Here is a 25,708-nt window from a genome sequence, read left to right as displayed (position 1 = left end):
TAGCCTCAGGAAACGAATACAAATGGGAAAGTCAAGGATTCCAAAAAGAAATGACTGGACCCAAGGCCTGGCACAGATCCTCACCTGCTGCCTGACAGTGTCCTGTGACCTGGTCACTTGGGTCACCTGTGCCTGGAATGCACAGCCACTCGTCCACCTCAAGGCTCTCCACTGCCTTGCTGGCAACTGAGGTGGGCCCTGCAGTCCTCGGCCCTTCCTGGCGCCCACAGCCCTGCAGCCCCCAATGCCCCATCACATGTGCACCCCGACTTCTAGCCAAGTTGCCTGCAGCTCTCATGGCTGATGGATTAAGAGGCACGGGTTGGGGTTGGTAGGAGACAGGTCTTGAGCCACAGAATGGCCACCACGGGCTCTATTTGCAACATGCAACACAGGACGTCTGGCTTTGGGGGCTGGCTCCTGCAGACGGGAGTGCCACCAGGCCCCACTCTCCAGCACACACCTGCTCCCCATCCCTAGAAAAGCAGTATGTGCTAAGGACACAGGAGCCTTTGGTCCTATTATTAGACTTTTTAAAACCAAGTGCATGGGGCCGGCCCTGTGGCTTAGCGGTTAAGTGCGTGCTCTCTGATGCTGGCGGCCCGGGTTCGGATCCCGGGCGCACACCGACGCACCGCTTCTCCGGCCACGCTGAGGCCGTGTCCCACATACGGCAACTAGAAGGCTGTGCAACTATGACATACTATATACTGGGGCTTTGGGGGGAAAATAAATAAATAAGTCTTTAAAACCAAGTGCAAATATTACCACGTGCTCCTTTTACAGTAGCAGGAACCTGTGCCTGTTGATGTGAGCAGATGCCAGCCAGCCACCTGTGTGCAAAGCAGCGACGTGGTTCTGTGTCCTCCAGGTGACGCCCTGGGAAAGGTCACAGCTGCCTAAACCTTTAAAACCCCAGGCAGGACAAGCATTCCCTGTGCAGGGATCCGGAGTGCAGCAGCTCTGCCTGGGCCTTTCAGCTGTGTTCTTAATAGAATTCTCTTCATAAATTACTTTTCCTTCTTAAAGCAGCAAAAGGAGAAAACTGATATCAGAGAATATCAATTCCTGATTCTTGGAAGAATTCCCGTCGTCTGTGGAAGTTGCGTTTCAGGTGAGTGTGTCTGGTGCCCCAAGGGCTGTGTGACGTGTGGCCTGTGGAGGGTGGGCACGAGGCCCAGAGAACCCACAGGGTCCCTCTGGGTAGGACTGTGGCCACTCTGGGAAGAGCCCCGGCCAATCCTGGCTGGGTGGGTGCCTGGAGCAGGGAGGGCCGTGAGCTGGTGTCCCACCAACAGAGCACTGGGGGCCTCCTCAGGCTGGTGACCCTCACAGGGGCTTGTCCGGCAGGTGGAAGAGGGAGAAGCCCCCGGGGTCCTTAACTCGGCACTAGGTGTCTGGCTCTTGGGACACTGGTGAGAGGGCTGAGGCTCGCCTTGGCCTGCTCAGCACAGCCTACGAAGACAGGATTTACTCAACCTTGGGGTCCACCAGCTCTGCCCAGCTGGGCTGTGGGGGAGGACAGGGCGCTGTCTCCACTACCCCCAGACCCACACACGAACATCTCTCCTGCTCCAGAATGAAGAGTGCCAGGCTGATGGGGGGCCTGCTCACCCTGGCTGGCCTGCTGCAGGTGGCCCTGTCCCTGAAAATAGCAGCCTTCAACATCCAGACTTTTGGGGAAAACAAGATGTCCAATGCCACCCTCTCCAACTACATCGTGCAGGTAAATCCAGGCTGGCCTGTCCCTGAGGAACTCCTGGGAGGGGCGTAGGGGACTGTAACAGGCCCTGGGGACACTGCATCAGTGGTTAGTCCTGAGAGTGGCCACACACGTTGGACCAAGGAGGTGTCAAGAGCCTCTCTTCTCGGCCCCCCAGTCAGGGGGAGCAGGGTCATTGTCACTGTCATGCCACCCATAGCTGGCAGCAAAGTCCCAGGGAAAAGCATCAGGCTGCAGGCCAAACCGTGACATGAAAGCACCCCAGGGAGTAGCAGCTTGGCGCCTGCAGGGACCTGGAGCAGGCAGAGCCCCGACACCCAAGTGTCCACCCAGCCCGCCCCGGCTCAGCACTGTGGCCCCCTCCCCCAGATCCTGAATCGCTATGACATCGCCCTCATCCAGGAGGTCAGAGACAGCTACTTGACAGCCGTGGGGAAGCTGCTGGACATACTCAATCAGTGGGTGACAGCGGTAGGGTCCTGGGGAGGCACAGGGGGATGGTGACCATCCTTTCCAGGGCACGGCACCACTTCAGCCAGGCCCCAGGAGTGTCCTCTTTGGGCCCCCTGACTGGGATGTTTGTTTCCTCAATCCAGGGATGAGCCAAACACTTATCACTTTGTGGTCAGTGAGCCACTGGGACGCAGCAGCTACAAGGAGCGCTACCTCTTCGTATTCAGGTAAAGCCCCTGGCGCCAGGAAAAGCGGGCCACCTCCTCAGAGGGCACCGACAGAAGGTGGAGGGTGGTCCAGAGAACCCCTCTCCTCCAGGTGTGGGGCAGCAGTCTTTCCTACGGGGCAAGAACTGGAGGCCACAGAGCAGGGTCCGAGTTGGGCCACCCACCCCAGATGCCTGCTGTGCCCCAACGCCTCACTGCCTGTGCAGAGGCAGAAAGATGTGTGTGGGAGCTCTGGGCCCCTGCCCACCTGGACACAGCAGCAGGCGGCTTCAGTGAGATGAGGCAGCGTCTCCAGCCCCAGGTTAAGCACCCTCCCGCCCGGCCTTCCGCAGACCTGACCAGCTGTCCCTGCTGGACAGCTACCAGTACGACGACGGTTGCGAGCCCTGCGGGAACGACACCTTCAGCCGAGAGCCAGCCATTGTCAAGTTCTTCTCCCCGTTCACCCGTGAGTGCTGCTGCTTCAGTGGCTCCCCTCCCTGCTGTGCTGAGGGGACCCACTTGTCCCTTCCTAAAACACCTTGAAAGCCAATGTCACATGCTGCCTTCCCAGCCCCAGCGCTTTGGTCCTACGTTGAAGTTACTTAGGAAAACGTCCACCTCCTCAGGGACTCTCGTGTGTCCTCCATCCCAGCCCTGGGATGACTGAGCCTGGCCCCATGTGCGCTGGGACCAGGCCTGCCCACTCTCTCCCACTGGGCTTAGCACGACAACTGTCTCCACAGAGGTCAAGGAGTTTGCCATTGTTCCCCTGCACGCTGCCCCATCGGATGCAGTGGCTGAGATTGACTCTCTCTATGATGTCTACCTGGACGTCCAGCAGAAGTGGAACATGGAGGTGAGGTCCCCCTTGCATTGGGCTGTGGAGGCCCCCATTCTGTCCCTGGGCCAACTGGCTGGTGTCTCCTGGTAGGACATCATGTTGATGGGCGATTTCAACGCTGGCTGCAGCTATGTGACCCCTTCGCAATGGCCATCAATCCGCCTGCGCACAAACCCAGCCTTCCAGTGGCTGATTCCTGACACCGCCGACACCACCGTGAAATCCACGCATTGCGCCTACGACAGGTGAGCAGGACCTGGGCCCGTCACCACACCCCCTGGGTGGGTTCTGCAGGCTCAGGGCAGGCAGGGACGAGGGTGCCTCGGGGAGCGGCCTGACTTCTAGGTCCAGCTTCAGAAAAGGTTCTCAAGACCTGTGACACACACCCTCCTGAGCTTTCGTCAACCCACTAAGGAAACAGAATAAAGGGAACACTTCTTAGTTCTTGGAAAAGCACATTTAGGGATAAGATGATGCTAGTTTTTCTCCTCTGTGCAGTCTCAGGTATACAGGTCAGTCAGTGTACACAGTTTGGGCACACCCAGACCTGAGTCTGACCAGGTACGAGGCCAGCCCTGAGGGCCCCTTCCTCGGGCACCCAAGGGCTGCAGCCAGCGAGGCACGAGCCAGCTCCCGCAGGCTTCTCGCTCAGAGCTGCTGCCAGGAAGGTGAGATGCCCAAGTGCCTGGGGTGGGCGAGGGCTGAGCTGGGCCTGGCTCCACAGGCACAACAGAAGTGTGTGACATTTACCAGACCAAGAGATGAGCTTCTCTTGTGTCCGGTGCTGCAGGATTGTGGTGGCTGGAACTCTGCTCCAAAATGCTGTCGTTTCCGACTCGGCTGCTCCCTTTGACTTCCAAGCTGCGTACGACCTGAGCGACCAGACCGTAAGTGTCTGTGCTTTTTGTGCTGCAGCTCTAATGGGGGTCTGGGATGCAGGAGCATAGTAAGATCTAGCCCATGCGACTTCTGGCAATCGCTGCTTTTTTCATCGACTTCCAAGAGCCACTTGTCCTTGGCCCTGGGAGCCTCCTGGTCTCTTCTTCCCAGGCAGATGTGACAGAACAAAATACCTGGGTCCAAATCAGGACCCGGCCCTCAAAGAGTACTGTTTGCAGAGTACTAACACACTGGGCATCCCTGTGCTCACTGCGCATTTCCCCCCAGGCCGAAGCCATCAGCGACCATTACCCGGTGGAGGTGACGCTGATGTGAGCAGGGTCCCTGGCTGGAGGCCTCTGCAGCTTACCTGTCACTGCTCCTGGGGACCTGCACAAAGAACTGACAGAGACGGCTGATCCTGTCATCACATTCAAGTACTGGGAACAGAGTTCCCCGAGCACAGGGCAGCACTCTCTCCCCACTGTCCCCACCCAACCACCACGGCAGCTGGAGAGTGAGGAACGCTTTTTCTCACTGTCCCTGTTTCCATCCTGAGCATGGGGTTGTGTCACTAGAGCACTCTACCTTCTCAGAGTCTGGACAAAAAGTCTAACACTTACATTAAGAAATAGCTTTTAATTTAAGTAAATAAAGCTCGAAAAGGGGTGTTCTCATCAGTGGCATCCAGTCCTTCCTTCTCCGGCTGGTCTCAGGCTGCCTCGTCCCACAGCAGAAGCACACGGTTCTAGTCGTCATCTCTGCTGGAGCCCTAACACTGCAGGGAAGACCTGGGGCTTTCATAGGCCGCTGTCCTGCACTCCAGGACCGGGCCCCTCAGCTGTCAGTGTCGCTCCAGGGCCTTGACGAGCAGGGTGTTCAGGCGGCCCACCATGGCTCTGGGGTCATCAACAAGCCCGGCTGCGATCATGGCGTTCTCATAGATCTGAAAGGCAGGGCAGTAACCTCGTTAGCGGGAGGGCAACGCCCTGTCCTAGCTCCAACTCAGGGACCCAAAATGCAGAGAGAAGAAGGGAAGAGAGAGCTGTTCCTTTTTAAAACAGGGTTTTAGAAGAAACTTAGCTGTCCCGCCTCAAACGAAGAAGCAGGCTCACAGACAGGTAGCCTAGCACCTCAGTTCTCTTTGCCTGCCTCCGAGAGACTCACCTGATCGACGAGCAGCTGAGCCAGGTCAGGCTCATGCTCTCTCAGCTGACTGAGCTTCTTGATCAGCGTGTGCCTGCAACAGAGAAACCACCAGAAGTTAGCTCACCGCTTGGTGCCACACAACTACCACAAGGGCCTCTAACTTCATGTTCCAGTGACCCTTCTGAGATGGTGCGGTTATCAGAACACTCAAAAAAGCATAACAGGACGGCCCAGTATAAAAACGTAAGGCACATAAAAATGAGAAAGGAGATGTAAACGCTCCTTTATAGATAATGTCATTATTACCCAAGAGAATCATTCATGGGTTTTGATATTAGAAAATGTAGTAAGTACCAAAATTAATATAAACTGTACACAACTAAGGGAAAGAAAGAAGAGTTTAGTGTATAAAAAGGCATACGTTGGTTCTTGGATACGTAGACCATAAAGGTGAAACTTTCCCTAAATTAATCCATACATTTAATATGTTTCCTTTATATCAATAGATTATATTAAAAGATTTCTTTTAATTCAACAAGAAAAGTAAACACGGAAGAATAGCCAGGAGAAGCTGGGGAAGGAACTCCCAGATGTTAAGACATTCGATAAAGTGTCAGTAATTGGCCAGTTTAGTTCCAGAAGATGGAAACCAAGTGCACAAATAGCGCACTGTACACATCTGGGAATTTCGTTAATGCCCATAAACACAACCTCGCACGAGAGCAGACAAGACAGGATAACTGGCCAGTTCACCAGAAGACAAGCTGGATTCCTTAGACCAAATAAATTCCAAAGGGATGAAAGATTAAAGAGCGTAAAATTATAATACTGGAAGAAATGTTTTACAATCTCAGAAGGAAGAAAGCCTTTCCAAGCAAAATACAAACCCACATGTCAGAAAGAAAAGAATGATAACTGACTAGAGAAACTGAAACTTTTTCTGCATAGGGAAAAATAGCATAGATAGAGTGTCTAACCTTACTTGTAATAAGAGACATACATCAAAATTATAATTTTTCACTTATAAGAATGGCAAAAATTAAGAAGCTTGATAAAACAAGGCACTGGGGAAATATAAACGTGTCTAACTGCTACAGAAGACAACTGGAGTCTGTACAAGTTCAACATGCACGATGCTCTGAGACTCAGCAGTTCCCGTTCCTCACGGCGCTGTTTATAACAGGAAACTTCTGAAAAGCAAGGTGAGGACGGCTGCACAGCAAGTCGCCACTTGTGGAACAGGGGAAGCCCCAGACGGCTGTGCCTGCACACACACAGCCTCTCTGGAAAGATACATAAGAAACCTAACGCGGGCTGCACTGAGGACAAGGGAAGGAGGGAACTTTCACAACAAACTCCTTTGGTTCTTTTGAACTCTGAGCCATGTGAGTATATTACCAATTTTAAAGGCAAATAACATTTAAAAAATAAAGCCTTTGGGAGGCCAGCCCGGTGGTGCAGCGGTTAAGTGTGCGCACTCCGCTGCGGTGGCCCGGGGTTCGCCAGTTCGGATCCCGGGCGCGCACCGACGCACCACTTGTCAAGCCATGCTGTGGCGGCGTCCCATATAAAGTGGAGGAAGATGGGCACAGATGTTAGCCCAGGGCCAATCTTCCTCAGCGGAAAAAAAAAAAAAAACAGGAGGATTAGCATGCAATGTTAGCTCAGGGCTGATCTTCCTCACAAATAAAAAAATAAATAAAATAAAGCCTCTGGCAATAGAAATGAGCACTTCCACACAGTCATCTTATAAAACTACTTTTGTGCCAGAACTAGTTAAAGCCACTGGGCGTCCAGTCAGCATGAGCATCCATCTCCATCAGGGACTCACAGCTGGAAACCACATGCCTGCCCAGGGATGGAGGCACACAGGTTATGCAAACTGGTATAGCTCTTTTGGAAAGGTGTCTGACACTCTGTATTACTAGCCATAAGCCATTTCAGATTTTTCACCCAGTAATTCCATGTCTAGTAATTGGGATCAGAAAATGGAAAAAGAACCTCTCTCACTCCCCAGTAGTTTATAATAAAGAAAATTTATGATTATAAAGCAACATGGAAAAATACTTATAATAAAGTAATGAATTAAAAAATTAGACATGTACTATATAAAAAAATCCCAAAACCACAAAAATTTAAGATGAAAGTCCAAAAGAAAATATACCAAACAGGCAATAGTAATTGGGGAATGAGACTACGGACTTTGTTTTTAACATTTTTGGTAACTTGTTTATGTAATTTCATTTTAAAAATTATTGCTATATACAAAAGCAATTTCCAAAACAACTGTCTTCAACAGGTAGAAAATGAAATTTCAGGGGGCCGGCCTGGTGGCATAGTGGTTAAGTGCACACACCCTGCGTCGGTGGCCCAGGGTTCACGGGGTCAGATCCCAGGCACGGACCTACACACCGCTCATCAAGCCATGCTGTGGTGGCATTCCACACACACAAAATAGAGGAAGATTGGCACAGATGTTAGCTCAGGAACAATCTTCCTCACACAAAAAAAAGAAATTTCAAAATATCCAATAAACTGCTCACTTTGGCAGCTTGTATATTAAAATATCCAATACATAAAGCACATTAAAGAATAACTCCATAAAAAAAGTACAAAAACTTTACAGAAAACATAAGTTACCAAAAGATATTAAATAAGACCTGTGGCCGGCCCCGTGGCGTAGCAGTTAACCACGTGCTCCGCTGTTGGCGGCCTGGGTTCGGATCCGGGGTGCACACCGATGCACTGCTTGTCAGGCCATGCTGTGGTGGCGTCCCATATAAAGTAGAGGAAGGTGGGCACGGATGTTAGCCCAGGGCCGGTCTTCCTCAGCAAAAAAAAGAGGAGGATTGGCATGGATGCTGGCTCAGGGCTGATCTTCCTCACAAAAAAAAAAAAAAAAAAAGATATAATAAGACCTAAATAAATGGAGAGATATATTACATTCATGGATGGAAAGAAGTGATATTGTAAAGACACCAATTCATTCGGAATTGATTTAGGGAATCAATACAATCTTAATCAAAAGCCAAACAGTTTGTGTGTGTGTGAGTATGTATGGAACTTGTCAGGCTAATTAAAAAATATATACAAGTGAGGACCTAGAACAGCCAAGACATTCTTGAAGAAAAAGAAGAGAAAAACTCACCTTCTGAATATGAAGACTTGTGGGAAAGCTGAATGGTTAAGACAGTGCAGTACTGGCAAAAACAGACAGACCAACAGAACAGACACGCCTGTATGGACTCCTGATACTTGACAACAGAGAAGGCAACACGGATCAGCCAGGAGAGGACAGACTGACGCAATCCATTGGTGGGGGGTGATTGGGTATCCACATGGGATAAGGTGAAACTGGACCTTCCCCACAGACAAACTAATTAGAGATGGGCTGAAATCCAACACAAAAGGCCCAAACTATAATGCTTTTGGAAAGAAATATAGGAGAATAAATTTATGACTCCGGTGATAGACAAAGCTTTCTTAAACAAGACCAAAAAAGCACCTAACAAAGATTTATAAATTTGATTATATTAAAATTAAGAACTTCTCATCAAAAAATATCTTAAGGCAGGTGAAAAGACAGAGTGAGAAGAAATATTTGCAACTGATAAAGAACTTTATTTGTGCTGTCAAGTGAATTCCGACTCCTAGCGACTCTGTGTACAGCAGAGCGGAACCCTGCCCAGTCTTTCTGTGCCATCCTCTCACCTTCTGGCACTATATCCGCTGCTATTCATAGGGTTTTCAGGGACAATTTTTTTGCAAGTGGGTGGCCGGGTCCTTCTTCCTAGTCTGTCTAGTCTGGAAGCTCCACTGAAACCTGTCCACTATGGGTGACCCTGATAGTATTTGAAATACCAGTGGCATAGCTTACAGCATCACAGTAACACATAGCCACCACAGTGTAACAACTGACAGATGGGTGGTGTGGTTCCCTGACCAGGAAACGAACCTGGGCCATGGCAGTGCGAGTGCCGAATCTTAACCACTAGACAACCAATACAAAGAATTAAAAATCAACTGGGAAAAAAAAAAAAAAAGCAGGGCCGGCCCTGTGGCTGAGTGATTCAAGTTCTGCGCTCTGCTTCAGTGGCCCAGGTTTGCAGGTTCAGATCCCGGGTGCGGACCTACCCCACTTGTCGGCCATGCTGTGGAGGCATCCCACATACATAAATGGAGGAAGATTGGCACAGATGTTAGCTCAGGCCTAATCTTCCTCAAGCAAAAAAAAAAAAAAAGGAAGACTGGCAATGGAAGTTAGCTTAGGGTGAATCTTTCTCAACAAAAGAAAAAAAGAGAGAGAGAACCCAACAGGGAAAAGAACAGAGTCTTAAAAGACATGTCATGAGAAAGCCAAAGCGAAGCCCAAGGCAAGGAAATGTAGGGACCCAGCAGTTCTCATGCTGTGCTGGGGGAGCTGGCGCCAGCACTCTGGAAACATTTGGGCATCACGCAGCCCAGCTGAGGATACGGTGGCTTCACACCTGGGCGCACACCTTGGAGAAACTTTCACATGGGCCAGACCTGGGGACAAGAACGTTCACAGCAACCTGTTCCCAACAGCCCCCAAATGGAAACTACACGAATGTCCATCAAAATAGGACAACTGTGCTGAGACAGATTCATACCATGAATATTACTCAGCTATGAAAATAAACTACAGCCACCCTCCACATGGACAGTCTCCCACATGCTAAGTGAAGAGAGAGACTTCAGAGAGAACATGTGCACAGGGATTCCATTCACATATAAGTTCAAAAACAGGTAAAACTGACACTGTTGTTTAAGGATGCACAAATAGATGATAAAACCATAAAGCAAAGCAAGGAAATGACTATCACAAAAGTCAGACTGTGGTTCCCTAAGGAGAGGGGCAGAATTCCAGCTGGGAGAAAAGGGGGAGCGGCTGGAGCCAGCAAGTTCAGTTTTTTAAACTTGAAACTATACCCATGTAAACTGAATACAGTTTAACTATACAGGTACTGTCTTTATAGATATTCATCAAACTGTACTTAAGCTTTATGCACTTTTCCTATGTGTTATAAATAAAAGAAGAACACATACTCACATACAATTTTAAAGGAAGTCAGAAACACGCATGCTCGTTCCATGGGCATCGAGGGCCCTGGGGCTGAGGGGCCAGCAGCTGGCAGCCTTACCTGGGGTTGATCTCCAGCGTGGGCTGCAGAAGCTGAGCCCGCTCCTCCTGGGTCTTGGCCAGCTGCTGCATGCGCAGGAAGTGCCGGGCGGCCCCCATCTCCAGCACAGTGATCATAGCAGGGTGGGTGTCCAGTCGAAGAGTCACCTAACAAGCAAGGCCAGAGACCAGGGGTGAGGGAAGAGGCCTGGGGTGAGAGAGGGACCCAGGGGTGGGGGACCCTGGGTTGGTAGGTTGGTTGACGCTTCCCCAGATGACAAGGCAGAAGAACACAGGTCTCCAGGGACATACCCTCACAGACCTCCACCAGCGATGCCCCCTCTCCCTCCCAATCATCCACTAATGGGAAATGAGAAGGGAGCCTGAACTGCTGCCCCACATGAAGACCCTGTTTAGGGACTCCTTCCTCTTCTACCCCTCAAAGGCACCAGTTTTGTAATGTATCAGTTACTATCCAAGGACTATCTTGCCTGGTGTTATCTGTACCTCTCTCCTCCATGGGGGCCACTGCCAAGTCACACAGCAACTGTCTAAGACCCTCTAGGACTGGCCGCTCCATCTCCCCAGGCCCCACACTGGCCCCAGCCTCCCTACAGGTCTGTCTGCAGTCCCTTCCCTCAATCCCATCCACCCCTCACCTGTTCTCTGGTGACTGTGTCTTTCTCTTGCAGCTCTGAGCTGGATCAGGTGGTTCCTAGCTCTCTGAAGCCCACCCCCAACTAAGAATCCAAGGCCTGGGGTTGAACCCTTATGTCCTCAGCCACTGCTGCTCCTCTGGTGCCTGGACCAAGACAGCTCTGGGGCAGCCAGCTGAGGACCCCTCTTCTCTGCTTCTACCTGTCCCCAGGTCCTCAGCTGCTTACCTTTCACTTTCCTGTCCTGGTTCCCATCTGCTCTGTAAAATGGAAGAAACAGGCCAGCCAAGCCTGCCTGCTTTGCCTCAGCAACACCCCTGGGCACATGTGGCTACACACGTTTGTGCGTGTGTGTGTGTGTGTATGCACACGCAGGAGTGGCAGTGACACCCCTGGTCTCCATATCATATCATGGCTTCAACCGCCATTGGGAGAATGCCCACCAGGCCGGCAACTCAGGACCTGGCAGGCTGGCCAGCTGTATGGTCACTGAGGGCCACAGCGGCCAGGTGGTGGCCCATCTCCTGGAAGGCCTCACCTTCACATTGGTGACACGCGGCCCCAGTGCATTTCTCATCCAGGCCATCAGGTCCTCTGTCTCCTTCTCTGATAGGCGGTCACCAGCTTCAGGAGAAAAGAAGGGAGTGAGCTCAGAGGCTGTTCTCCACAACTCTCACCCCACATGCTCCACTGGGGGCCTGAAATGTGGACGGCCCAACACCGAGTTTCAAGCAGCCTATCTCCACCCCTTGCTGGCCACTGGCACAAAGACAGAAGCTACCAAAGATGCTTTTCATCTAAAACTAAGCAGATAGAATTGGACCTCAAAAAGGACACTTTTGGTTGGTTGCCTGAGGCCCATATAATTCTGTTAGGACTTTAAAAAGACAACTTCTGATTCTCTTAGAAAGCTTGATCAGTCTTAAGAAGCCAAGTTGGAAGGAGCATTGGAGAGACTGGATCTAAACAGGGAAACATTTTCCATTAGTCGTTAAGATGTTCCCAAAGCTTCCTTTCTACAGGCTGGGGACCCCAGATACAAATGAGAAAAGAAAACCCCATATAAACCCACTGTTGCAGGACGGAAGAGGCCTTCCAGCAAACAGTGTCAGCCCCCAGGCCAGCCCCACCTTTGCTGGCACCTCATAGGCCACCACCCAAACACTGGCCCACGCTGGCCCTGTGTCCAGGGAGAAAGGAAGCAAGCCAACCTGGGGACCCGTCCTCAAACTTCTCCTCCTTGTAGTGATCCACGACAATGTCCGTTTCCACAGAGATCAGCTTCTTCTTGTCAAACTCACGAAGGTGGAGCAAGGTCAGCTCATCAAACTGCTCGTAGCAGAAGAGAACCTGTGAGGGCCCAAGAATGTTCCATCAGGCCTGGAGAGGTCTCCGCCAATGAGAGAGGAGAGGACATGAGATTGAGGGCTGAAGGCTGCAGGCTGGGCCCTGCATCCTGGAAGAGCCACACTGGGGATGCTGGGGCCTCCTAGGTCTTACTGAGAAGGTCGGTTTACCAGATGGTGCTGAGGGAGGCTCTGGCTATGTCTGAGCAGTAGAAACAGTGATTCTATTTATAGAGAAATTCCTGAAACTAGATGGCAAACTTAGGCCCCAGCCCCTGTGCCTCGGCACGCTGACTCACGCCGCTTGGCTCTCTGGGATCTGAGGTACATTCAGACATTTTTCACTAAGCACAGAGACCCTCCTTCAGGTTGCTCAGACCCCACCTTGTCCTCTGACCTGGCCCCATGGGAAAGGACAAGTGTAGGGAGGCCTGGTTGGGGCTGAGCCCACCCTGTGGCTCACTCACCTCTGTGTTTTTCTGCTTCATGGCCTCATAGTAGGGCGAATGCTCAGCCAGATGCCGGTTGGGGGCACACAGGTAGTAGATGTTGCGGGTGCCGGCCCGCATGCGGCTGGCATAGTCCTGGAGACTGGTCAGCTGCCCAGCAGGCAGGGCGGAGGACTCATATCGCAGCAGTTTCGCAATATCCTCCTGAAGACAGACAAAGGGCAAGGCACTGACTGTTACAGGTCCTTGCTCTAAAAGCCTCCCAATCAGCTGGGTATAGACTTTGGAAGCCTCGGGCCACAGCGAGGAAGGGCTCCGGCTGGCCTCACCCTTAGCTGGTGGACCCCACCATCTTCTACAGCCAAGGCAGTTCTCCTGGAAGCCTGGCCCAGAGATGGCTCTCTGGACTGGCTCGGCCCCTGGTGATTGTGGACTCTAGTGGTGTCCAGAAGGCCCCACATTAAAAGTTCAGGGGACCTCAGAGAACACATACCACCCCAAGTGGCACAGGGCCTCTTGGAGAGGGGCTTTCCGGGCAAGCAGTACACATGGTGTCCTAGGAGCAGCCAGACCCTGTCGGTGGCAGAGACCGCTCCTGGACCCAGTGTCCTTGCTCTATCCCTAGTCAGACCCTGCCTCTCGGCAGGGATGTGGACATGGGTATGAAGTCCACATTTCCCAGCTCTCCTCACAACCAGGGAACAAGTCCTGCCCAACGGGGTACAAGTGAAAGTGAGGCGTTTGACTTAAAGAATGGGCCCTTAAAGGAGGGGTGTGCCCTTCTCCCTCCTGTCAGCTAATATGCCATATGACTGCTGGAGCCACCTTGACTCCATGTGGGAGCTGTGTGGTTAAGGACAGAGGAGCAGCAACAAGCTGGGGGCCTGGGTCCCTGACACCACCAGCCTGGACGTGTCCTGAGGTATAAACTCTGCCTCGTCTACGCCGCTGATTAATCTCCGACAATCACAGCACAGACAAGCAGTGGGGACACGAGGAAGGGCTGGGGAAGGTACCCAGAGGGCTAGGTCCAAATGAAAGAGTGACATGATGGAGATATAAATCGGACAGAAGACGGACAAACAGAGGCAAAACAAGGATCTGGGAGCGCACCTGGTGAGGCACGTTCTAGATTCAGACGCTAAGCTTGTGCTCATGTACATATTATGGATCCTCATTAACAATCATGAATACACTAAGTGAGTTAATATTTTATAAAGCACTTAGAAAAGGCTCCAGCATGTAGCAAATACCACCTAGTGCTGTTGACCAAAAACACAATAAATGAGAATGAGTGGAGAGTTCATGCGGGCCGCACGAGGAGCTGCTGGAGGTTGCCTGCCGACCACCAGGAGGGAGGAGAGCCCAGGGAAGAGTCAACCTGAAGCCTTGGCACGCCTGGCACCCCAGTCCCACCCTCTCCCACTGCCTGAAGAACAAGCCCAGATGTTGGGTCACCCTCCCTCCCTGCTGCGGTTCTGGAGCAAAAGATGAAATCTCAGCCCTGGCAGAGACTGCTCAATGGGGATGGGTGCCTTTTTGGGGTGATGAAAATGTTCTGAACTACATGGCGGTGGTTGCACAACTTGCGAATGTACAAAGTGCTACTGAACTGTTCACTTTAAAAGGGTGAATTTTATGGTATGTGAATTATGTCACAATTTTAAAACAACCAAAAAATATTTATGGAATGATCACATCGTTTTTAAGTAATTAACTGGGCAATTAACTGAACTCCAGGCGCAGTGGCACAGTGTTAAAGGATTTCTACCAATCATACAATGAACGTACTCTGACTACACACACTGCCTGCCCTTCTCCACTCCTGTGAACCAGGTACCTCACCCTGTCCCCTGCCTTCTGTGATTTCCCAAGCCCCCTGAACCCTTGTGGGAAGAGATAGAGTGCATGCCTACCTCCTTCCAGCCTCAGGGCTAGAGGACTGGAGGGAGATGAAGGATAAGATAAGGACACTCCTGAGCATAGTGCCAGACCTGCTGCGTCCACCAGCACAGGTCCAGAGGCCAAATGTCAAATTTATGATCCCCAGGCAGCAGTGGCTGGGGTGCCTGGCTGTGCCATCATCATGTCTCGGGAAGCTCAGGTTTCTGGCCTCCACCAGCTTCCTCCACAGCCTTAGGGCCAAGGCAGCCCAGAGAAAGGCCCAGAAAACCAGACCCTACCTTGACCTCCTGCTCAGCGGTGGTCACAATGCCCTCCCTCATGAACAAGCCGTAATCTTCAAAAAACTTGGCATATTTCTCAGCATCTTTTTTACTCTGGTCAATGAAGAATTTTATTAGTCTCTGCTGTAGAACGTCTCGGAGTTTCCTACAGAACAGAAATGCATTTGTCATGAACAGGCCACTTTTATGAAATACCAATGGCCAGAAGGATATGAAAAAACATTCAGCCCAACTAATAATCAAAGAAAGAAAACAACAACATACCATTTTGGCCAAACTAAAAAAGATGAAGCAGAAAGAGTGACCCTTGGCAAACATCAGTTAGGAGGGACATGCTCCCTAGGGGCGAGAATGTGAATCGACACCCCCTCTGTGGAAAGTAACAAAGAGCCCAGCCTTGACTGTCCCAATCACAGAGATTACACCTTAGGAAATATCACGAGTCACTAAGATTTACAGTCCAGGATTTCACTGTAGCACATAAAATAGAAAACAGGTATGAACAACCTCGGTGTTCAACAGGAGAATACGCTGAGATGAACGATGGAATACTGCATGACCATTAAAAATCACATTCTCTAAAGATCCTTAATGACATGAAAAAATGCTTGTGTTGAAAGAAAAACCAAAGAAATCTTAATATGGATAAATTACAGTGGACATACAGTATACATGTGTGCAAAGACTATATATACTACTTCCTGTATGTTATAATCTTTCACGAGTAGGATCAATATCGTATACACAGTATGTACACTATAACTTGGGTTTATACTAAATATACTATATGCACACTACAATGTTACAAAATTGGGGTTTTGTGGATGAGTGTGCTTACTGCAGCATTACATGAGGGCATAAAATTATGGGCAACTTTATTGGTGAGATTCAGGATTTTGTACTTCCTTCTTAATATTTTGCCTTTCCTTTAAAAAAGTGAAATAACCACGTATTTCCTCAATAATCCAGGACAGGAAAGCAATAATGTTTAACATTCATTTAAGTTTTTCCTCTTCCATTCCCATCCCGAGCAACTCAGTCCTTCAGGAACAGGGCAGCACTGGCACCTGTGTCGGGGGACCCAAAGCAGCTAGGACAGGACACAGAGCCCCAGGAGGGAGTCCAGGCAGGGCTGGGGTTGGGGGGCACCTGGTGTGGAGTGTCAGAGCCCAAGGGCCCCACAGAAGGACATCTAAGCTGGGGGTAGTGGGCAGCCCACTGTGTGAAGTCAGAGCCCAAGCGGGTGAAGGGGATACCCATGTGGAGGGAGGGCAGCAGCAATGGCAGACTAGTTACATGGAGGGAACTCGTCAAAGGCAAACATATTAAGGACCATGAGAGGCAGATTTCTCACTGTCAAAGGAAGCAAACACGGAAAAGGCAAGACTAGCATGTCCTGGTGGTGCCGGCTGGTACTGGAGGGATTGGGGGAACTCAAGGGTTACAGAAACAAGTATGGATGCAGAAAGACACCCACACATCAACATACACACACATTCACATCTCCCTTAGCTCTGTCTCCTAAGAGAGCCTGGGAGAAGCAACAGCCCAACAGCAATGGCATCCCTGGTCCCAGATCTTGGCTCTTAAATACCACTCTCCATTCAAAGGAACCAGGGGTCCTTGGAGGAATGAGTAATTTCAGGCTTAAGAAAAGATGTAGGCAAAATACAAGGTGAGCCTGGAACATCATGTGCCAGAAGTGAGGAAGCCAAAAGCATGACGGGGACATGACCCCTGACTGGGCCCCGCTGGCTAAATCAGGGACAGTCTGGGCATCAATATAACGACAGTAACATTACAATCCACTGAACAAAACAGTTATTCATTCAAGAAATTCAGAAGTCAGTTCTTACAAATAAATTATAAAGATTAAAAATACAGATATTGGGGCCGGCCTGGTGGCGCAAGTGGTTAAGTGCACGCGCTCTGCTGCAGTGGCCCAGGGTTCGCCGGTTCGGATCCCAGGCACGCACCGATGCACTGCCTGTCAAGCATGCTGTGGCGGCGTCCCATATAAAGTGGAGGAACATGGGCATGGATGTTAGCCCAGGGCCAGTCTTCCTCAGCAAAAAAAGACTGGCAGATGTTAGCTCAGGGCCGATCTTCCTTACACACACACACAAAATATATATATATATATATATTATAAGTAGATAAATGAATACATTCAAAGTTTGATGAAGAACTAGCTGCAAAATACCACCCCACGTACAAAGTATTAATTACAAAGAGGAAAACAGTAACTTCACACAGAGAACGCCCGCAGACACCTCCTTACTCAAGTACCAATGTGAACATCACCAGTAACAGGACAGCTCATGGTCAGGCCCCACCTGACGGGATGCAGTCACTTCATGCTATTCCTGCACCTAACCATGAAGAGCGTCAGACATAACCCATGAGGGACGTTCTATAAAATCACTGGCCTGAAGTCTACAGAAGCACCCAAGTCATGAAAGTCAGGAACCGACTGTGGAACTCGGCCAGCCTGAAGGAGGCTAAAGAGACACGACAACTAAAGGCATGTGTGACTCTGGACCGGACCTTCTTACTCCCAAGAACATGGCGGGACGTGAATGCGTCTGAGGATTAGATGGTGGCAGTGCTGCACCACGTCAACTCCCTGATCTGGATGGCTGTACTGGAGCTAGGGAGGAGAATGTCCTTGTTCATTGCAAATACATCCTAAGATATTTGGGGAAGATGGGGCATCAGGAAGACGACATACTCTCAAAGGGTTCAGGGGGAAAAATGTACTTGATATCGTGTTTCCACCGTTTCTGTAAATTTATGATTCTTTCAGATTCTTTCTTTTTGCTCTTGGCTCCTTCCAGCCCGCCTGGGCCTTGTCTTCAGCAGGGGCCCAAATCCCATCCCTTCCTTGGCAGCTTACCTGATTAGAGCACTCTCCTGGAGGAGCTCCCGGCTGAGGTTCAGAGGGATGTCTTCGCTGTCCACCACACCTTAGAGAGACACAGGGTCGTCAGAAACCCCACCGTGCCCGCAGCCGTCCCCCTCCCCGCCAGGCCTCCACATTCTTCTTTGCAGTCCAACATGAAATCAGACGACGACATGAAATCAGACAACGTGTGGGTAAGAGGGAAGCGGAGAAGGGCAAGGGGAGGAAACTCAGTGGGGCCACACCTCCTGAACTCCCTCTAAGTCCTGCTGGTGTCCTAGAATGTACACAGTCTAGGACATAAAACACGACTGGAAGAAAAGCAGACAAGGCTGGCGAGCCTTTCCAGGGAACAGCTTCTAAGATTTCAGCATCAGTTCAACATTCTGAAAACCACTTCCTGGATTTTACGTTCAAAATCATAAATATATCGTGGATATTTTACACCTTTGTGTGCTAAAATGATCAACGTTTAAATGCTGAAATCTCTATTAAACTATAATCTCACTCAAATTCAAGGCAATTCATGTATAAACCTTAAACTCACGTGATATCCTTAAACATTAAAAAAACTCAATTTAAACGACCCCCCATCAACCCCAAATCAACCAACACTAGCGTTTGGAGGCAGGAAACTTCCCTGAAGGCTCTGAGCTGCTTCCTTCGGCCACTCTGTGGGTACATCCTGCTTACCCAGCCAGCAACTGTGGCTGCTCGCCCTGACCCCATACTCTAGTTAAAGATGAGCTCTTACTAACGCGGTCAGCACGCCAGGCTGCGTGCAGGGAGCTGCTCACAGTCCCGGGGCTACAGCGCTTCAGCCCACGCAGTTGAGCGCCGGCATCGGCACTATACCTCGAATGAAGCGCAGCCACTTGGGCAGGACATCAGTGGCCTTGGTCTGGATGAGGACTTTTCGGCTGTACAGTGCAACACTGGAGCCCAGCTCCCGGCTCACATCAAACATGGATGGTTTCTGGGGACAAGGAAAGAGCAATGGCAGGTGGCAACACAGAAACCCACATCAGCTGCAAGGAGGCAGAACCTGCAAGGTCATGGGGAAGCTTTGACAACGATTCTGAGAACCACCCTTCCCCAGGCTGGCGCCGGACTTGCAGTTGCGGGCTGCACGTGTGGTGACCCAGAGGAAGAGGGAGGCCAGAGGAGACCATGCTCTGCCCATATCTGTCTGTTCAGAAACCCAAAGCCCAGGAAGGACCCCCACACAACACCTCTGTGGGGACGGAGGGAGGGGGCCTTCTCTGGGCAGCTGCCACCCTCCCTATTCTGCTCCCCTGGAGCATATAAAAAAGGAAGTCTTGTATGTCCCCATGAACAAACCTGCTAGGGGTCAGGGGTCAGCAAACTACAGCCCACAGGCCACATCCAGCTCACTGCCTGTTTTACGCAGCCTAGGATGGCTTTTCCATTTTTTAAATAGTTGAGAAAAAAAAGCAAAATAAGAATATTTCATGATAGGTGAAAAATACATGAAATCCAAATTCCAGTGTCCATAAAGTTTCCTGGAACACAGCCAGGCTTGTTGGGTTAGGTGCCATCTACAGTGCAGTCACACTACGATGGCAAAGTTCTGTGGTTGTACATGGCCTGCCAAGCCCTAACGAGTCGCTATTTGGCCCTGCACAGAAACGCCTGCCAATCTCTGCTCTAAACCAGTGCTTTGCAAACTGCGGTTTGCAAATACATCACATGGAGATCTTGTCAAGATGCAGACTCTGATTCAGGAGGTCCAGGGGCAGGGGCCCAAGATTCTGCTTTCCTAACAAGTTCCAAAAGACACTGGTGCTGCTGGTCTGCAGAGCACACTCAGCAGGGAGGGTCTAGAATAGCTCTTTCCAAAATGCATATCAATAGATGTGGGGCGTTAAGAGGACTCCAGCCAAATAAAGCCAGGAACAGGTTTCTCTGTTGTGGGATCCAGCAGAGCCTTTGCTGTGCTCCTGTGAGCCAGGAAGTCTGAGAGGACAGCAGAGGTATGGAGAGTGCACCCACTTATCTGAGCACTGCAGAACCCTGTTCCAGCACACAGCTTGGGAACATGCTGCCTGCAGACACAGGAGGCACAGTGGGCTGCTCTGGGGGCCCTCCCAGCAGGTACCCTGAACCAGCACCCTGGTCCACAAAAGCCCAGGCTCACATAGCTAAACGTCTCTGTTCCACCCCAAGAGATGGTACGTAAAACACTCTCACTTTAAAACTGTGTTCACCCATCCAGAGGCATAGGATTTTCTTTTTCTCTGATGATACCAAGTTAATTTTTGTGATATATGTGCTGAACTGTCACTGGTGCTGGAAAATGCTGTCACCATGGGGGAAGCCCCCTGTCCAAGAAGCAGCGGACAAGCCACTTGTAGCCCCAGCACGCTGAGGGCCCACTGGGTCTGCGGCAGGGCTCACCGTTTCCGGCACATAGAAGACGCTGCGGATGTTGAGAGGTGCGTCTGTCCTGTAGTGCAGGGTGTAGCGGGGCTTGTCATGGGCCTGAGCAATGTAGCGGTAGAACTCCTCTTGCTGCCACTCGCCCACAGCCTTGGGGTCCATCATCCAGATGGCCTGGAAATGGAGATTAATGGTGGATATTATGTTTAAGATTCGTCCTCCTAACAACTGTGCGAAGTGGAGCTGGTGGAGCTCATGGCACCTGGGTGCTGCTAACTGTGCTCTCAGGACAACTCGAGGCCTCTTGGGACAGACAGGGCAGTGGTCTCAGGTGCAAGCCCCTCCCTCCACCTCCAGTCCCACCCACTCCAGTGCTAAGGGGTGGGAGGTCTCAGAATGGATGAATGAGAGAGCCCCCCCACAAAGAGAGATACACAAAAAGCTCTGGAAACAAGTGCCCCCTCCCCAGTACATATGTCAGGAAGGGCCAACCAGCAGGCAGGATTTGGATGTGCCTGTACAGACCATGAACACTACCATCAACAGGTGAATGGATAAAGAAACGTGGTTTAGCCGTATGATGGAATATTACTCAGCCATAAAAAGGAATGGAGCACTGATACATGTTACAATGTGGATGAACCTCAAAAACATTATGATAAGAAGCCAGGGGTTGGCCCAGTGGCGCTAGCAGTTGGGTGCGCACGCTCCGCTGCAGTGGCCTGGGGTTCGCCGGTTCAGATCCCGGGCGCACACTGACACACTCCTTGTCAAGCCATGCTGTGGTGGCATCCCACGTAAAGTGGAGGAAGATGGGCACGGATGTTAGCCCAGGGCCAGTCTTCCTCAGAGAAAAGAGGAGGATTGGCAGATGTTAGCTCAGGGCTGATCTTCCTCACAAAAAAAAAAAAAAAAGAAGCCAGACACAAAAGGCCACATAGTATATGATTCCATTTATATGAAATGTCCAGAACAGGCAAGTCTATAGAGACAAAAAGTAGATGAGTGGTTGCCAGGGACTGAGGGGAGGGGTTTGGGGAGTGACTCCTAACAGGTGCAGGGTTTCTTTTTGGAATGATGAAAATGTTCTAGAATTGACTGTGGTGATGGCTGCATGACTCTGTGAATACACTGAACTGTATGCTGTAAAAGGGTGAACTATATGGTATGTGAATTACACCTGGGGCATGTGGACGGGGTGCAGAAGTGGACCCTGCCTGTACCCACAGATCTCACCTCTCCACAAAGAACACCTTGTGCTGGGATCTTGACAGCATCGCCCAGTCCCACCTCTGCCTGTCCAGCCCCAAAAAGTACAGACTGGTCTCCGTGGCTGCCTGAGCCCTTCAGGCAGCTGAGGGTCTCACCTGCAAAGTATTAAGGCGCCTTCCATTAAGGTACAAGGGGAAGCTGACAAAGTTACTGTACTTTGTTACCACATCTGGAAGAGATAAAAGAAAAACAACAATGAATACAGGAAACTTCTCGAAATGAAAGTGCTGGAAGCTGATGCGGGGCAACACAGCACACTAAGGGAGGGCTCGTCAGTGCTGTGCCTGTGTCACAGGTCGGAAGCCAGGGCACAGCAGGGATACCGGCCTGTCTGGCACACAATGAGCAGAACTCACATCAGAACCAGATGTCTTGAGGCCCAGGTCACCGTGAGACCACATGCCTTCTTAGTGGCATAAATAAGGTTTTATGAGCTAACAGTGAACCCTGGAGAGCACTTTTGATAAGCACTTACTAAGACTGAGAAAGCACTTACTAAGACAGAGAAAACCACCACATAGATGTGCCCGCTCTGGGTCTTGGTGAAGCCTGGGCTCAGGCTGGCTAGGCAGGTGAGCCAGCGACATCTCACAATATAGGCAGGACGAGGAAAGGACTGTGTACAAGCACCAAGTGCACTGAAGACAAGGCAGCGTCCCAAGAGAGGAAAAGAGAACACAGCCTGACTACGCCAGCAGTTGGGAGGCCAAGTCTCGCCACTTGGTGCCACACACGGAGTCAGCAGGGATTCTATGCTAGGTGGGCCTGGGCAGCCAACCCCAGGAAGCCCCGCCCATCCCACTCTATTCCAGCCTGCGGTCCTGGAGCTGCCCAGCACCCCCCCCACTCTGCCCCTGCATCCTCCACATGCCCCCACACCCAGACAGCAGGAGAAGCCTCACTAATCTGGTGCCACCACACAAAAGTCCCCAGAGGCCTAGGCTCCACTCACCTCGAACCCGGGCCTCGCTGGCAAACTCTCTGCTCTCTGACTTGAGGTGGATGATGATCTTGGTTCCGGTTCTAACTCCTGAGGCTTCAGCGATTTCAAACACCCCAGAACTAAGATGCAGGGGAAAAAGAAAGCCAGTGCCACACATCGCTGCTGACAGACCCCACACGGCAGATGCATTCACTGTTCCTTGGGATTTTCACAAGCAGAGCCCAAACCAATGCAGAGAGTGGGAAGCCAGAGTGCCACCATTTCTGAACCCAGCCGAGCTCCCAGGCCACCAAATCTCCATCAAGGACAGTGGCTACTGTGGTGGGGTCAGGGCTCTCCTGCTCCCTCAGGTTGTCCCCTCCCGCTCACGAGCACAACCTCTCAGCCTTTCTATTCCCCTAAAGCAGGCCAGGGTGCTGCACCAGATACTGGGAGGAAACAGGCAGAGGCACAGAGACCGCCCCTAACTCCCGTGTTAACTCCATGCGTTTCTGAACCTCTGGCAGGGGCCAGGTTCCTCCTTACAAGAGCAGAGAAACCATTTCAGAAGTACAAGAGGAGAGGACGCACCCCCAACAGGGGCCTTGTCGGTATCTCAGCTCAAGTTTATTCCGAGCACTGCTTTCATGGAGTAAAAGAGAAACTTTAGTTTTGACCAAGGGAGATGAGCTGTGCTCCAGCCAGGCCTCCTCTCCCCATGAGCTGCTAGAACCGCAGAGGCAGACAGGAGACTTGGCCGGGAAAGCAGGATTCAGAAATGAAGCTTTTTGGGGCCGGCCCCGTGGCTTAGCGGTTAAGTGCGCACGCTCCACTACTGGCGGCCCAGGTTCAGATCCCGGGCGCGCACCGACGGACCGCTTCTCTGGCCATGCTGAGGCTGCGTCCCACATACAGCAACTAGAAGGATGTGCAACTATGACATACAACTATCTACTGGGGCTTTGGGGAGAAAAAGGAGGAGGATTGGCAATAGATGTTAGCTCAGAGGCGGTCTTCCTCAGCAAAAAGGGGAGGATTAGCATGGATGTTAGCTCAGGGCTGATCTTCCTCACAAAAAGAAAAAAAAGAAATGAAGCTTTGGGGCCTAGTGAAATAAGGTCTTAAATTTGGCTAAGGTACCATTCTCCTCAAATACAGTCTCAGGATTTTCCTGGAACATCCACCTGACCACCCTGTGAGACACAGCCCCCAGGGCAGGTGAGAACAAAACAAGGTCTTTGAGAGGAAGCTCCTCGGCCAGCTGGCAGGGGAGGTGGGGGCAGAAACTTCAGGGTCGGGAGAACTCAGGAATGAACTCCACAGAACAAAGTCCAGGGAAGCTGCCCCGCGCAAGGGGGCACCCAGTGAACAGATGGTCCTGAAGCCAAACCATTGACGAAAGAGCCCCGCCTGGGACGGGCCACACTCCAGAGCACAACTACTAGAACCCAACGAAAGGGGACCTACAGAGACAGCAGGGCCATTGGGAGCAGAAGAGTAACTGGCTTCCTAGAGCGTGAGGTTCAGGCTTCACAGGCTTCACATAAAAAGCCCAGGGGAGCCTGTAGGCATTTTCTGAGAAGAGGCTAACTTTCCAAAAGAAGTGGTAATGCTTCAGCTGAATCCCACTCTGACACTTGGCTGTGGTGGCCCCAGGGCACAGGGACACACTCTGTATGTGAAGTAGGGGCCTTGCTCTCACTTACCCGTCTGAAAGCCACTGGTAACCACGGCTGTCTGGGCCCACCGAACGGGAATAGACCTCGACTCTGTCGGCCACCATGAAAGCTGAGTAGAAACCCACTCCGAACTGGCCGATGATCTTGCTGCTGGCCTCGGCCTGGCTCTGCAGCGCATCCAGAAAGGCCTGCGGTGGCGAAGGCTGGTCAGAGGGAAGGTGTCCTCTTCCCCAGAGAGAACTGACATTTGTGACTCCCTGTGTTCGTTCCTCTAGCACAAGCTAAGTTCTCAATTAATCCTCAAGACAACCACACTAAGTACTTTTTCACCCATTTTACACACGGAGAACTTCAAAGAGCGGTGAAGTGATTTGCCCGAAGACCCCCAGCTGGGCAGCAGTGAGACTGGGTCTACATGTGACTCGAGCCCGTAACCCTGCCTGTCACACATCCGGGCGTGGGGAAGCGACAGCCTGAGTGAGTTCACACATCCACCCTGCAGAAAGGAGTGGAGCGACAGCTTTTCGGCTGGGGCGGCCTGTGAAGCTCAGCAGGTGAAGGGAGGAGACTCCTAAATGTGACTTCTGTGTGTCTCCTAGATTCTAAGCTTCATAGGAAAACGGGACATACTAAGTACATGCTTTTGTATAGGATCACAAGGCACTTAATTATTATAACTCATATTATCAAAGCTCCTAAGATTAAAAATGAAGTAAAATGCACATACTCAATGCTATGAACACTGTCCCACAGAACATTCTGCAATGATGGAAATGTTCCATATGGTCCAATACCATAGCTGCTGACCACATTTGGCTATTTGGCACTTGAACTGTGGCTAGTGCAACCGAGGAACTAAATTTTAAATTTAATTAATTTAAATTCAAACAGCCACTATGAGACAGCACAGACTTTTCTCGACAGAAATACAACTAAAAATGTAACGTGGGGAAAAAAAATAACAGTTAATGGTAAAGCAGTTTTTTGAAAGTAGAAATTCCTGTGAATCACTTTAGACCAACAAGTAGACTATTTTCAAGCCCTTGGTGCAAATGCCATTTTAGGCACCACTCAGGCCCACAAAAACAACCAAACAAAAAGCAGGTGGTCACCAGCAGAGGCAAAGGCAGCCGAGGGCCATTGGCCTTAGTCTTGGGCTGGTACAGACACCGCTGGAGGAGGACACCTGACCACCAACGCTTATCTCCTCTCCATAGGCTTCAGGTCACACCAGCAACCAACCCTCATGGCCGCTTCATCTCCACAGAGGGGTTGTGACAAGAACCATCCAGCCTGCAGACATCACAGGCCAAGCTTATTCTTGTGAATTATGCTGTCTGAAAGGAGGAAGGACATTCTTCTCTGCCTCAAACCTATGCAGCTCAAGGAATCACTGAGAAATGACTTGGAGAATGGCATATTCTCCAAGGAGAATGGAGGCAGAATGGCATATTCCAGACTCCAACTGATGGACTCTGAACTAGGGTCAGCCAATTTCTAGA

At 50.8% G+C, this 25,708-nt stretch overlaps 2 protein-coding genes across 2 annotated transcripts in view; one reads left to right on the top strand and one right to left on the bottom strand.

Annotated features, from left to right (window-relative positions):
• The first annotated feature begins 756 nt into the window (after positions 1-756).
• Positions 757-4,768, top strand: DNASE1 (deoxyribonuclease 1). The gene is made up of 9 exons (XM_058570171.1): positions 757-1,114; positions 1,579-1,726; positions 2,093-2,181; positions 2,320-2,403; positions 2,736-2,851; positions 3,129-3,241; positions 3,317-3,471; positions 4,017-4,113; positions 4,394-4,768. The coding sequence occupies exons 2-9, from the start codon at positions 1,580-1,582 to the stop codon at positions 4,439-4,441; spliced, it is 849 nt and encodes a 282-aa protein (XP_058426154.1). The 5' UTR covers positions 757-1,114; position 1,579; the 3' UTR covers positions 4,442-4,768.
• Positions 4,725-25,708, bottom strand: part of TRAP1 (TNF receptor associated protein 1) — a 58,240-nt gene continuing 37,256 nt past the window's right edge. Inside the window, exons 6-18 of the mRNA XM_058570170.1 lie at positions 24,234-24,394; positions 22,558-22,667; positions 21,701-21,774; positions 20,352-20,507; positions 18,789-18,909; positions 17,928-17,997; positions 15,029-15,176; positions 12,864-13,049; positions 12,262-12,400; positions 11,589-11,674; positions 10,417-10,562; positions 5,273-5,345; positions 4,725-5,051 (exon numbers count right to left, since the gene is read on the bottom strand). Coding sequence (XP_058426153.1) covers positions 4,950-5,051; positions 5,273-5,345; positions 10,417-10,562; positions 11,589-11,674; positions 12,262-12,400; positions 12,864-13,049; positions 15,029-15,176; positions 17,928-17,997; positions 18,789-18,909; positions 20,352-20,507; positions 21,701-21,774; positions 22,558-22,667; positions 24,234-24,394 — 1,572 coding nt within the window. The 3' untranslated portion in view covers positions 4,725-4,949. The remainder of the gene's footprint in view (positions 5,052-5,272; positions 5,346-10,416; positions 10,563-11,588; positions 11,675-12,261; positions 12,401-12,863; positions 13,050-15,028; positions 15,177-17,927; positions 17,998-18,788; positions 18,910-20,351; positions 20,508-21,700; positions 21,775-22,557; positions 22,668-24,233; positions 24,395-25,708) is intronic.

Source organism: Diceros bicornis, chromosome 26 (assembly GCF_020826845.1).
Source record: "Diceros bicornis minor isolate mBicDic1 chromosome 26, mDicBic1.mat.cur, whole genome shotgun sequence".
NCBI lineage: Eukaryota > Metazoa > Chordata > Mammalia > Perissodactyla > Rhinocerotidae > Diceros > Diceros bicornis.
The sequence above is the reverse complement of the archived record's forward strand: the minus strand, read 5'-3'. Positions and strand labels throughout refer to the sequence as shown.

Coding starts and splice junctions, on each gene's coding strand:
- DNASE1 (XM_058570171.1), top strand. CDS start 1,580: ATGAAGAGTGCCAGGCTGATGGGGGGCCTGCTCACCCTGGCTGGCCTG. Junction 2,404..2,735: donor CGCTACCTCTTCGTATTCAG/GTAAAGCCCCTG, acceptor GGCCTTCCGCAG/ACCTGACCAGCTGTCCCTGC. Junction 3,472..4,016: donor ACGCATTGCGCCTACGACAG/GTGAGCAGGACC, acceptor CCGGTGCTGCAG/GATTGTGGTGGCTGGAACTC.